The sequence below is a fragment of the Lutra lutra genome, chromosome 1 (assembly GCF_902655055.1).
Source record: "Lutra lutra chromosome 1, mLutLut1.2, whole genome shotgun sequence".
Classification (NCBI taxonomy): Eukaryota; Metazoa; Chordata; class Mammalia; order Carnivora; family Mustelidae; genus Lutra; species Lutra lutra.
In genome coordinates this window covers 171,271,507-171,284,639 of record NC_062278.1, presented here as the reverse complement: position 1 = coordinate 171,284,639, position 13,133 = coordinate 171,271,507, and the positions used below count along the sequence as shown (strand labels likewise).

The 13,133-nt window shown below is 49.7% G+C and overlaps 1 protein-coding gene and 1 long non-coding RNA gene across 8 annotated transcripts in view; one reads left to right on the top strand and one right to left on the bottom strand.

Annotated features, from left to right (window-relative positions):
• The window catches only part of MTMR14 (myotubularin related protein 14), a 47,188-nt gene extending 34,512 nt beyond the window's left edge, over nucleotides 1-12,676 (top strand). For 3 of the 6 annotated variants that reach the window (XM_047745685.1, XM_047745675.1, XM_047745717.1), the window contains 5 exons: nucleotides 505-563; nucleotides 737-875; nucleotides 1,599-1,775; nucleotides 8,858-9,013; nucleotides 12,079-12,676. In XM_047745685.1, the coding sequence (XP_047601641.1) occupies nucleotides 505-563; nucleotides 737-875; nucleotides 1,599-1,775; nucleotides 8,858-9,013; nucleotides 12,079-12,262 (715 nt within the window). In that variant the 3' untranslated portion in view covers nucleotides 12,263-12,676. The remainder of the gene's footprint in view (nucleotides 1-504; nucleotides 564-736; nucleotides 876-1,598; nucleotides 1,776-8,857; nucleotides 9,014-12,078) is intronic. The other 3 variants (XM_047745699.1, XM_047745691.1, XM_047745710.1) reach the window with 2 other exon arrangements.
• LOC125109134 (uncharacterized) overlaps nucleotides 1-13,133 on the bottom strand; it is a 50,938-nt gene that overhangs the window by 17,000 nt on the left and 20,805 nt on the right. Inside the window, exon 1 of one of the 2 annotated variants that reach the window (XR_007130132.1) lies at nucleotides 11,246-11,604. The exons of the other annotated variant lie outside the window; for it this stretch is intronic. This is a non-coding gene — a long non-coding RNA (uncharacterized LOC125109134). Of the gene's footprint in view, nucleotides 1-11,245; nucleotides 11,605-13,133 lie in introns of those variants that run through there. 2 annotated transcript variants of the gene reach the window in all.

Below are 13,133 nucleotides of genomic sequence, written 5' to 3'. Positions count from 1 at the left end.
TCTCTGGTGACTAGGAGAGCAGGGCACATTGCTGTAGTGAAAAGCCAGCCTAGGGACAGGAAGACTCCCAGCACCCCATCTCTGGCTGAGACAGCAGATTCTTCTGCCTGTCCTTCTGCTGGTCCTGCAGAGGTGTGTCTGCATCTCTTTGCAGCCCACCACTGTGGAACAGGATCTGCTTCCAGCCTGGGAAACACAGGAGTCTTGCCTGGCAGTTCCCTTACAAACTCTCTGAGAGTTGGTGTCTTTGAGTGGACTTGCCTTCCAAATCCAAGCTCCTAGGTGTATTGGGCCAGATTGAACGCCGAGGGGCCAAGGTGAAAAGAAGGAGTCGGACTTTGCTGGCCTTTCAGTAGTGGCCTGACATTTTGCAACACTTTAGGTAGGACTTGATTTGCCAGTGAGTTGGAGCTTCTTTCCCAGGCACGCAGCATGCTGGGCATGGAGATGACAAAGAAGACCCCAGCCCAGAATGTAATTCACTATTCTGGTTTCTGTTTACAGGAGGAAGAGTTTGCCAGCCCGCGATGCAGGCTTCACTCTGGAAGATATATGTATGCTGAGTGAGTTATAGGCCCCAACAGATTTCCTTGCATCTGTGCATCTTTCTGAGTATAGACCATGCAGGAACTGTTTGTTCTAGAAACTTCTCTTTCCAGCTGTATGGTGTGGAAGAGCTAGGGGACCAGTAGTTTGAGAAGATAATGTGCCGACTGATGCCACTTGCTTCTTTCAGGACGAAAGGACCGTGGCAGCACTACCAGCCTTGGCAGTGACTTCTCTCTGGTCATGGAAAGCTCCCCAGGAGCTGCCGGGAGTTTCACCTATGAGGCCGTGGAGCTGCTCCCTGCAGGAGCACAGACTCAGGCATCTTGGTGAGGGGCCAGGCTAGAACTAAGCTTGCTCACAGCTGTGGCCCAGGGCCACGAGCTCCAGGGAGCCCCAAGTACAAAGGGAGCCCCCGACAGTAGGGCGGAGAGCACAGCTCCATGCCCTGCTGTCTCTCCTAGACCTCAGAGGCCAGCCATCTGGTTGGTGAGGGGCACTGTCTGTGGTGGCCCAGGAACATAAGGGGCTGGGGCTCCCTGTGGGATGAAGAAAGAAGCCTCAAGGATGGGCAGACAGGGTGGGGTGAGGGGAGGCTGGTGTTAAAAGAGATTCCCTGGGGGAGCTCCCTTGTATCATTTGCTTGGGGATGTGGGGCCAGTTAGAAAAAAGAAGAAAACAGTGAGTTCAATATGATGATTATGAATTGGGAACTTGTTTGAGGGTGAAGTCCTCTGAGAATCTGATGACTCTGTCTCTAGACAGATGACTCAAACTTTTGTATTACAAGGAGAGGCAGTTACTGAGCTGTTAGGAATCTAGTGTGTACTCCGAGGCGAGTAGTATAGGGTTATTTGGATGTGACATTCCCTCTTATGAAGACCCAATCCTTGCTGCTCATGGCTGAGCCTGAGGGAATGCTAATGTGTACCCATCTCCATATGGCATTTTCCCAGTGGAAGTAAGGACTGGGCCCTGACATTTGGTTAAAGTGGGCAGAGGGCTTGCCTGGGGTTGCGCCTTGGCCAACAGCCCTACTCTTTCTACTGCAGGAGGAAGAGCCACTCATCCTCTCCACAGAGTGTGCTCTGGAATCGGCCACAGCTCTCGGAGGACCGCCTGCCTTCCCACCAGGGGCTGGGGGAAGCCAAGTCTTCCAGCTCCTCATCCTCGAACCATTCTGACTTTTTCAGGATGGGTAGCAGTCCCCTGGAGGTCCCCAAACCCAGGTGAGGAGCTCCAAAGCCTCTAATGGTGGAAGTGGTTAGTCTTTCCCTCTTAATAAGCCTGGAGAGTGGGGTTCCAGCCCATGAGCTGGTGTCTAAGATGGTGTCTTGGGACAGAGTTCCTTGGCATGCAGCCTGGTGGGGAGTATACCCAGGAGGCAGAGGGGTTTGACAAGTTTGCAGGCCTACCCCTGTCTGGAGGATGCATTAATGTTTGAGTAAGAGCTGGTTTGTAGAATGATTTGAGATTCCTTCTCAGAGCCCTAGCAGATAAGTGTACTGATGGCAGTGTGATGGGCAGAGGGTGAGGGCTGCCTTTGGTGGGTCTCAGCCTTCATGGCCCTCACATTCTGCTTAACAAGATGGATCCAAATCCTCAAAGTCCTTGGTTCTTGCATTCCATGTCTGGATTGGTGAGGCAGTAAAGAGAAAAGACAGGGAGTTAGGTTAGATATGTGTGGTTCAGGCAAACCTTGGGAGACTCTGTACACCTGAGAAGTGCTCAGTCAGATGGACAGGTGTGGCTGGAGTGTGCTGCAGGAATAGTGTTCCCTAAAAGAGAGTAAAGCTGAATACTGGGCAGGGCCTTAGGGTTGAGGGATGGTCTGGCACTTGGGAAAAGCATTTCCTGGCTGACCCCGTACAACTTTTTCTATGTGATACCCACAAGGAAAGAATCCTGTGAATTGCTTTGTTTTCTCAAGTCTTGAGAATGTCTGCCCCTTCTGGAGAGAACAAAGCAGTCTGTGACTTATGAGGTCCTTGATAAATTCCAAGGAGAAAGAGGCATTTAGCATAAAGAGTATGAGCTGCGGAGTCTACCTCAGTTTGAACCCAGCTCTGAAATGGACTGTTCCAAAAGTTTTAGGTCTTTTCCTCGTAGCAGGCCTGCTAACGGTGAGGAAACTGAGCCCCAAAGTCACAGGCATATTACAAGAAAAGACCTGAAATTTCTGGAATCCCCTCCCTATCCCTACCTTCTGGCTTTTCTCCATGGGTAAAAGCAGGCAGTGGAGGAAGAGCACCCTCCCCATGCCAGCAAAGCAGATCAACTCTAGGCCAGTAGGAGTCCCACTGAGTGCACTGACCAGGGGAGTCCTGTGTGCTCACCTCTGAAGGTGAGCCCTTCAACCTGGAGTGCTGCTGTGTCTGCCAGTGGTGTAGCTGAGTCTACTAGATACTAAACAAAGACCATGACCCCTCTGACCTCACAGGAGGTTTGATGAAGACAGCTGGGCAGATATGGTGTCAGGCTAACAAGGCCACATGCCTGTGCTCGGTCCTGTCCTCTGTGTGTGCCGACTGCCATGCCACCCTTGTCTGCACGCCTGGCTTTCCTCAGGGCTACCCTGGGTCTGGGGTACCATGACCTAATCCTCGCAGTTCTGGGCTGGAACTCTTGTTCAATGACCCTACCTCCCTTCCTGCCTGAGCAACATTGCTGAACAGTGGGGAAGGAGTCCAGAGAGTCCTCCTATCCTCTCGGGTCCTGCTGTAGCCTTAACTGTCCAACTGCTAGGGCTTCCTGCTGAGGCTGTACTCACCTCTTCACACACCCCAGCTTTTTATTATCCCCTTCTTCCTGCCAAGAGATCCTACTTCCCAATCTTGTGATCATTTCCTTCAGTCTCACCAATGGTTCTCTGCCTGCACTGGGTGGCTCAGACTCCTAGGGCTGGCCCAGGAGAGCTACAAAGGCCCCTGCCTAAGGAGACAGAGGAGAGTTGGGGGTGTCCTCTGGACTTTCAGCCCTGTGTGCTTAGCCTAGTCGAGGCTGGGATAGCTGGACCAAAGTGGGGCACAGGGCCTTGAAGAGGCGTGGGCTGGGCTGCTTTGAAGTGTTTGGCTCTGCCGGTCTATTCTGGGAATGCCCGCTTAGAGCCCGGCTGGTCTGGCCAGGCAACAAGGTTCTGGACTGGCTGCCTGTTTGCCAGAGCTTCTGAAAGACAAGATTATTCAGATTTGGAGCATTCTAATTATGTATTTCCATTAACATTAAAATTAATTTAGTCTCTTTTAGCTTAAAGTGCCTGAGGGATCCTGTCATTAGCTTCCCTGCCTCTCTTAGGTAACAACAGCCAATCAGCTTTTTAATGCAGTAGGGGGAACTGTTATGGAAAGAAACCTTTTAGTAAAGCTATCTGTGACAGCTGAAATTCCCCTCATTATGTGAATTCTTAGGGTTTTGAATGCTCCAAATTCTATAAGCGTATCTCTCTTAAAGCAGGACTTCCCTAGGAAAGGAGCCAGTAAAGCTTTATTTGAAGTTAAGAAGTAGGTGTTGGGCTGGTAAAAAAGTTCTGTGGGGTGCTAATTCTTATCCAGTCCCAAGCTCATTCTCCTCTCTGAGAAGGCTGGTGGCTTTTTGCTTTATTAGCTGCCACTGCTACAGCTTCTCATTGAGCTGCATTTCTGGACCATTTTAAATCTCTAATCAGCTGCAGGGCTGGGGGCTGAGAAGAGGCAGGGCCAACGCTCTGAGCTCACATGCCTCCCAAGGTCCTGGTTAGTAAGTGGCTCAGCCCCATGTGGCCTTGGTATCTACTCCAGAGTCAGACATCTTTAGGGGTGGGAGGTTGCTAGCACAGCACTATTCTTGCCTCAGGAGGGATGGTGCCACCACTGAGCCCAGCTTGAAGCTAAGCTGCCTAAAGAGCAGATCAACTTGGCTGAGGGACACCTAGCAGTCTGGTTGAATAGCTAAGTAGAAACACAGGAACCAACTTCTGTTGCCCAGCTAGCTTCTCTTTCCCCATCTTCCACCACATATCAACTGCTCATTATAAACAGTGAGCTCTGTCCTAGGCTGTGTTTAATGAGGCAGAGAAACCAGATGACTTTCTGCAACACATAGGGTTCCTGTCCCATGTTTGACATTGTCTTGCATAGCATCATAGCTTCAAACCAAGGATGAGTGGTAAGAAGCCTAAAGGCATTGCCAGCTTAAGACCCAGAAAAGGACACTTAGAATCCTAACATATTTCTTGAGCTGCTGTGGGAATGCAGATGTTCTCTACCTCTTCCCTCCTCTCTCTCTCTCTCTTTCTCTCTCCCCCTCTCTTCTCTCTCTCTCACACACACACACACACACACACACAGACACACACACACACACACACCAGTGTTTAAAGGTTTAAAGTCTGGGCTGGGGAAAACTGACATTTTTTCCTTTTTTTTTTTTTTTTTTTCCCAAATGTGGTAAGAAATCCTGTCCTAGCCATCTCTGAAGTCAGTTGCTTTGTGAGTTCAGGAACTTGTTGAATTGAAGGAATCTTCCCTAAAGCCCCATTCCTGGAAGCATTCACTTAGGCAGAAGTTACGGGACCATCATCTAAAGGCTTGGGGGTTGGTAGGTAATAAGTGTAGATTAGAGGTGACATCTAGGCCCCCTCAGAGTTTGGGATTTTAGGTCTTGGATCAAACATTCATTCCTTACATGACTTCAGACATGTCACTTGATGGCTTTGATTTTTTGTTTTCTCATCTATGTAATCAGAGGTTTAGACAGGCAACTTCCGGGTTCTTCCTAGTTGTGTACCTTCAAGCCTTCTGTGTCAGCTCAGGTGCTTCCAGATGCAATTAACAAAAACCCCATCTCAACAGGTTTAAGTAGTAAGGGAACACTGTTGGTTCTTATGGAAAAGTCCAGTGGAAAATATGACCTTCAGGTGTAGTCTGGTCAAGGTTCCAACTCCATTTTCCTGTGGTTCTTTTCCCTTGCTTCCTTCCACATGCTAGCTCTGTCATCTGGCCAGCTTCCCTAATAGTGAACAGCCACTCCTGAGCACCCTGCTTCCTTTCTCCCATCCAGGAATCACATTAGGACCTCCCTTCCAACCACAAATCACAAGCTCTGTGCTTTATGCCAGTTGAAAATTATGTGCCCATTCCTGAACCAATCCCTGAAGCCCCTACCACCCCATATCAGGAAGGAAGATCAGTATACTATGGGGCTAGTTTGGGCCAAGTTTCAGTCCTAGCTTTGCCACTCCTAGCTATGTGTGACTTGGAAAAATCACTTCCCTCCTGAGCTCAGTTTTTTCATTCCACCTTCAATGATCAAGTGATTGATGATCCTGGCTTCCATAAATTTGGGTGTAAATGAGTTAATAGAACTAAGTATCTGGTACATAGTAAATGCTCATCCTTTCCACAAATGCTCAGTAAACTAGTTGTGGTGAAGGACCTGTCCTTATTCACCTGAGGGCCATTTCAGGGCACTAGGCATCTGGGTAAAAGGCCAGGCCAGGCACCACAGGACAGACCTGTTTATTCATGCCTCAGCTCTGTGGGTTGGGACAGCTCTGCTTGTGTGGGTATTCTTGTTTCTTTTTCCAAAAAGGACTAACTAAAAGATAACCTGCCTGAGTCCTGCCCACACTGGGTATCTGGCAGGACATGGTTTTGGTGGGGGGGAGGGGAGTGGGAGTTGCAGCTCTTTTGGTGCTATAAAGAGGGGCCTAAGCAGTATCCAGATAAGGGAGTGAAATGTTGCCAAAAATCCAGTCTCCTAGGCAGAAGTTTGAGCCCTCCAAGCCCTGGGGATGTGGACAAATGACCTTGGAAGCACCATCAGCTCCACAGTTCTCCAGTTTGAGGGTAGCTTGGCCCCATGTTCCCTCTGGCTCTGTAGATAGATTTAGGAGCTAGAACTCAGACCTCTCTCTCTCTCCCTTTTCTTTTTCCTGCCTTTTTTATACTTGAGTAAAGACACAGGGCAGTAGATTGTGGGGTCTTAAAAAGCTGATTAAATTACCTGTGTACTGAGAATATCTTGAAAGTATTCCTTCTTTCTTTTGGCAGGTGCAGGTACTACTTCTGGTGACTGTTTGCTTTCATCTTTAGGTGTCCCTTCCAGCCAGCTAATCCAGACTGGCACTTAGGAGCACCTCTCTGCTTAGCATAGTCCCTTGTTGTCAAACCCAGTTGCTGAACAATGGCTTTGCAACCCTTTCTTTGGCAAAAGCCTCAAATAGGAAGATTTGTCTGCAGCCAGTTGCTTGCTGAGATGGCTTTATGTCCCCTGGGATCACACACCCTGTTGCTATCTGTACTGCCTACTTCATTCCACAGCTATCCATCCTGGCTCCCCCAGATGTATTTCTTGCCTGGTAGTGCTAACTTCTGGATGCTAGGGAAGTGACTAGCCTAAGGGGACCAGGAATCCTCATATCCCATCTTTCTGTCCTCCTTCCATTGGTAGTTTGAGTCTCTGATAGCCTGGGTGGGGTGGCTGGAGAACATAAGGAACCTCTATGTTCCCAGCCCCAGGAGTGCCCCATCCTTCTCAGCATCCCTTCCATTCCCTCAATACTCTGGTGTTTAGCCATTGTTTTCCTACAGACTGCTAAAACTGGAAGAGGAAATCTGCCCTTAAAGTTTAAACAGTAGATGAGATTTGGGGAGCCAGGGTAACCTGAGTCGAGTTACGGGGACTGAAGGCCCAGCAAAACCTGGAGGAAGCACAGGGAAACTACCAGGCTGTGGATGTGATTTGCCCTCTCCTGGGCAGCTGTCTCTTTGATTTACAGACTGCTTAAGTCCTGCCAAGCTTAGAAATAAGGAAACCCTGCTTCGTGGGGCATGAGGGGGCTTCCACCAGGTAGCAGACCATGTCCTATTCTCATCCCTAATGCTGCTGTCGCACACCTTCCAGAGTTTAGCAGGAATGATGAATGTGGAAGTCTCTGTGTTGCAGGGGGTTCCTATTCATGGCAGCTTTAACATAGAAAACCATGTTTCCCCGGTCTCAAGGTGCTTCTGTTGTAGGACAAATCTGTAATCAAACTTGGCTTTAAAAATCTCTTCTTGCACTGACTAGCTACGGGACCTTGAGTACTGCACCTGTCTGGACTGTCATTTTTCTCTGTCTCTAAGATAAGGGTAGTTAAAGATTACCAGAGATGTAGTACTTGGTCAGAGCATCACTCAGGTGGCAGCTGCTTGAGGATGAGGCTGGCATGGCTACTCATGAGGGCTGTTGCCTCAAACTTGGAGACATTGATGCCAGCTAACTGGGTGGGCCAAGGTCAATGAATGTCTTTCTCTCTTTCCGACCCCCTGTACCACTCATGCTTCTCTGTTCCTGGGTTCCTATAGAAGTACTTTCTGCTATTCTTGAATTAAAGAATAAAGGGTCAAACATCAAAGATGCTTTACCCCTGGGGATGGAGACCTGGAGTAGCTGATCAAAGGGCCTTGTTTGATGTCTTACTATCTCCTCCCTTCCTCCTCCACCCCCAGTGACTGGGCTACTGCCCTGAGACAGGTTAGCTATCAGCGAGAAGGTGATGGCAGCAGTAGATTGCCAGTATAACTTTCCTCTCCCTGCACTGCCCAAACCTCCATCTGAAAAAGGCCTAATAAAGCTGTCAGGTTGCCTGCCAAATCCATCCCTTCCCTTTAGGGCATAACCATTAAGGTCGCTGGGTTGATGCTTGTGAATACAAACTATGGCTCCTGGAGGTGCTGCAGAGAAAGCATATGTGTGTGGGGTGGGAGGTGCCTCAGGGCTCCCATCACCTCACTTTTCAGTCTAGGTCACCACCCTCCCCTGTCCCCAAGAAGCTTATTCTCCCATTGCTCTGATAAGAGTTCAGTGGCCCCAGGGTTCTGCCTTGCCCACCCAACCAATCTGCATGCGGGGGGTGGGGGGTACGAGGTGATCCTGCGTCCCTGATTCCTGGGGCATCCAGCCTTGTTCCTCCTTTTGGTGCTGCTGAGATTGTACTTGCTCTGTCAGCCACCAGGGCAGGCTTGCCCTGACCTGAGGCTTGGGTTGATGGCTCACCTCTTCTCATTCTGCTTTGCTCTTGTTCTTTTGCTTCTCTAAGTCTTTGCATAAAGCATTGTCCTCACAGCTGAGCCTGCCTTATGGTCTGTACTCTTCTTTCTCAGTCATAACCTATCCAGCTGTTTTTGTACTTTTGAAGAAAGTGGTTGACTTTACAGAAGCTCCACCAACAGAAGCTTGTGGCTATGGCCTAGGACCACCATAGCCCCACCCCCACCCCTCCAAAGGGCCTCTCCTGTCAGGCATATGACTGACTGTGCATCATCTCCCCTCTCTCTCCTCTCTGCCCCAGATCAGTGGACCATCCCCTGCCCGGATCCTCTCTCTCCACAGACTTTGGCAGCTGGCAGATGGTAACAGGCTGTGGCAGTATTCAGGAACGGGCTGTCCTGCACACAGACTCCTCTCTCCCTTTCAGCTTTCCGGATGAGCTCCCTAACAGTTGTCTGTAAGTGTCTTGCTTGAGAAGGCAGGATACTCCCCTGCCCATATCAGAAGCTGGTGAGCAATCAAGAGTGTTGGTTAAGGAGTGAGGCAGCAGCTGGCCCGGGATTCCTGCCCCTCCCCAGTCTCAGCTAAGTATACCTCACTGCTCCTGGACTCCTGAGGTATGGAAGAGGCTTCATGGGCTGTTCAGGATGTGTGTTGCAGTGTGTGTTCACTCTCTTAAGCCTCCAAAACTCATCCACAGGTGCCTTGGGGCACACCCTGAGGGAAAGCTGTCTGGACTGTAACTATAGAAGGTTCTATTTCTGTCCAAGGCTTTGCCTGACATCAGAATCCTTTGAAATCAGAACAGTGGGGTAGTGAAGGTAGGTGTATGGTCGAGACCACAGCCAGAATGGAGCTAGGTCAGCTCAAGGGATGTGCTCCTCTGAGCAGAACCAAGGGTTCCTTGCCATCCCCTTCTTCCTTTTGTCTTCTGCTTTTGCCTCTAGTCAGGAAAGAAAATTGGATGGGGATATCAAATCCCAAGCCTATAAAATCCTCTTGCTTTAAGGCTCCAGTACTGGGCTTCCAACTCTTATATGTATCTGCTTGAGTGGCTGCCTCTGTGGCAGCCCCCTGCCCCATGCCTGCTTTACTGTTTCATGGATGTCAGGCAGGGTAGAGCCTCTAGTGGCCTGGGGAGCAGGGCTTGCTCCTCCCCACGAAGGGCTGAATGAACTTCAGGTGCTGGGGGTTCATTGTCACCACCAGAATCTGGCTTATAGCCACCAAAGCTGACTGGTCAGAGGTGAGTTGCCCCGGGGAGTTAGGAAGGATCTGGGGCACCTGGGTGGCTCAGTTGGTTAAGCAAATGCCTTTGGCTCCAGTCATGATCCCAGGCTCCTGGGAGCGAGCCATGTCAAGCTCCTTACTCAGCAGGGCGCCTGCTTCTCCCTCTCCCTTTGCCTGCTGCTCCGCCTGCTTGTGCTCTCTCTTTATCAAATAAATAAAATTTTAGAAAGAAGAAGAAGAAGAAGAAGGATCCCTGCTGAGGGCAGACAGAAGCCAGACCTTGGGATTACAGGATGGAATAGGCCTAAGAGCCATCTCTGGAGGATGCAAAAATCTCTGCCCCTGCTTGATAGCACCCCTCACTTAACTGGCATTAACCACTGAAACGGGCAGCTCTCTGAGCTCCTAGCCAACCCTCAGGATCTGGCAGGTTGCCAGAGGAAAGCTAGGCTCTCTGTGATCTCAAGGCCTCCAAAATTGCAGTGTAGGGATGGGGGTCGGGGTTGATTCCTGCTGAGGTCAGACAGTATGTGGATTTAGTGCTTGGGCTTTGTTATCAGAGAAATTTAGTCAAACTCTTGACTGCTCTGCCTTACCAGCTATGTCTTGTGGTGTCAGCCCTGACTTCTCTGAGCCTGCTAATTCATCTCTGACTTCCTATTCCTTACCCGCTGTGTATCCTCAGGTGGATCACTTATCCTCTCTGGGCTCCAGTTTTCTTATCTCTAAATAGGCTGATTCCTCCTTCTGCCTCCCAGAAATAAGGGGCAGGGAGAACACACACGTATGGACCTTTGGATATTCCCTGTGAATACAAACTACTAATCTGAATTTCTCATTATATGTTCTAAGGAAAAGCAGAAAAACACATGGCCTCCAGCCTATGTGAAATCCAGTTAGAGAGTAAACAAGATCTAGGGTCATGTGTCTCCCCCAAATGGCAAGAGAGACTTTGGAGTTCTTCATGGTATTGCAGGACTCCAGTATCAGCTCCGTTTTCCTAGTGCTGCTGCGAGAGCTGCTCACCCTAGTACTTACTGCTTCTCTCTCTCTTCCACACTTAGTCACCCACTCATACCCACCACTCCCACCAGTCTACTTCCCTTCAGTCTGTTCTCCCCATACCTACCCCAGGACTGTCATTTATCCTCATATCTCCCATCTGTTTCCCCAGGCCCTGCAGTACAAGTCATTTGCACTTGGGAATTGGAGACATTGCTGCTACTTTGACAAATTCCCAGGAGGGATTACACAGGGATTGGTCTGTTGGGGGGAGTTTGGGTGTAAGTCAGTAGTCGGAGTTAGTCTTAATTTTTAGGTGGATGGGAACCTGAGGGCTTGAGTCATATAGGTTTGTAATCCCTGGAGAAAGCCCTCCAGGAGACAGTTAGGATGAATACCATGTGAGTTCCTGACCTGTCCTCTGATTCCATGTCCCTCTCACCCCCAGACTGTGTACCTTTTAACCATAGGTTGGGTGTGGCTGGTATCTCAAGTCTCTTCTCTTCTGTTAAAGACCTTTCAAAGTGTCAAATAGCCTCATGGAATTCATCCTTTGATAAGCCTGAGTTTTCATGCACTTGTCACTTTGGGGTTTTTTTGTTTGTTTGTTTTACTTGTTCCCCTTCTCGACTTGTATTTCCAGGCCAAGGAGAGAAGAGGGACTTCTCGTCTTCTGTGATCAGTTTCTGTAGAGGCCAGGGAAGGAAAAGCAAATAGAATCAGAACAGGAATCCTGCTAGAAAAGTCAGCACCCTGCTAGCTATTTCCCTAGGGACAACAGTTGACTAAAGATGTAGCTGGACCCTCAGGTGTTTCCGGTTGAGGACCCTGGCCTCTTCAGGACACTGCCAAGAACCTTCTCCCAGAGTGCTCCAGGTCCTGGCCTCAAGAAGGTTGAGATCTTTGGTCAGCCAAGGCTTGATGCCTCATCTTGCAGTCTCTCCTTAAGTCTCATATTTGCGCCTCACATTATTCTCATGGAGGAATGGAAGCCAACAGTTGGCAAACTCCTTCCTGCTCACCTTCTCCCCACTCCCCAGTGTGCCATTAAAACGTGCTGGTTCTAGGTAGGAACAGTAGTAGCCTGAGAGCTGAGAGGAATGGTTTTTTGAGGGAAACAAAGCCAAATGTTTAGGACCCGAACTACAGGGGTAGTATGGCCACAGGACCTGTGCTGGCCTATGCTAGCAAAGGCAGAAGGATAGGTAGTATGGTGAGGATGAGGATATTGGATCCTGCCCCAGGGTAATGCGTTCATTCCATTCTCCTTCCTTCCTTTCCTCCCCATAGGCTTGCAGCCCTGAGTGAGCGGGAGACTCGGCTGCAGGAAGTACGCTCAGCTTTCTTGGCCGCATACAGCAGCACAGTGGGGCTTCGAGCAGCAGCCCCCAGTCCCTCTGGTGCCATCGGAGGCCTGCTGGAGCAGTTTGTCCGCGGTGTTGGACTCCGGAGCACCAGCAGCAACACCTTATGAAGTAGCCAGCCCACAACAATTTCCTGTTCCTCTCACCTGAGCCCTGAACAGAATTAAAGCCATGCCCAGACAAGGGTGCTTCAAGATAGAAGAGAAATCTCCTCACTTCTCCTTTTCCATCATGCACATGGCCATCCCCAAAGCAGAGCAGGTCTAAGGACAGGGTTCTCCAACCCCCAGCTTCCAGACTGGTGACCACCACCCCTCTTGTCACTGCCTTTCACCCACCCTAGTCTTTGTTGGGATTCCCATCAACTCTCAGAACTGTGTGGGGTTTCCCTAGGGCCTTGTGGAGGCTGAGACCTCACGAAAGACTCCCCTCTTTCCATTCTTGTTTCCTGGAGAGGAGGGATCACCTGCACTGAGAATGAGGCAGTTTGACACAGATCACAAAATAAAATCTTTTTTGAACAACTGCTGTCTTGCATCCTCATTTGGTTGCTGTCTTTGTGGAATTGTTTGGAAGATTCTTACTGTTCTTCCTTGTGCCAGAAGGGGTTGGGATGGGGGTCAGATAAAGCAGAAAGACAGCTGAAGACTGGGTTGTGCCTCTTAACTCTTGAGCCAGGACAGTCTCAGTGAGATGGCGACAACTAGTCAGAGGTTGTTAAGGTGGGAGCAGTTGTCCTCCTGTGTCAATGGGCCCTAGTCACCTAGGAACCTACTTATTCACACGGATTCCCAGGGCTGCCTGAAATTTAGACCTCAGGTTGCTGAGATCTTCATTTAGCTAAGAATGGGCAGAGGTGGTGGGGGATACTTCATTTTTAACAAGTTTTGCAGGTAGCACAGTTCTGGTACAGGTGACTCGCAGCCCTTAGCTATGGAGCCCTGACTTTGGTGGAAGGACTGGCTTCTGGGGCTTCGGAGG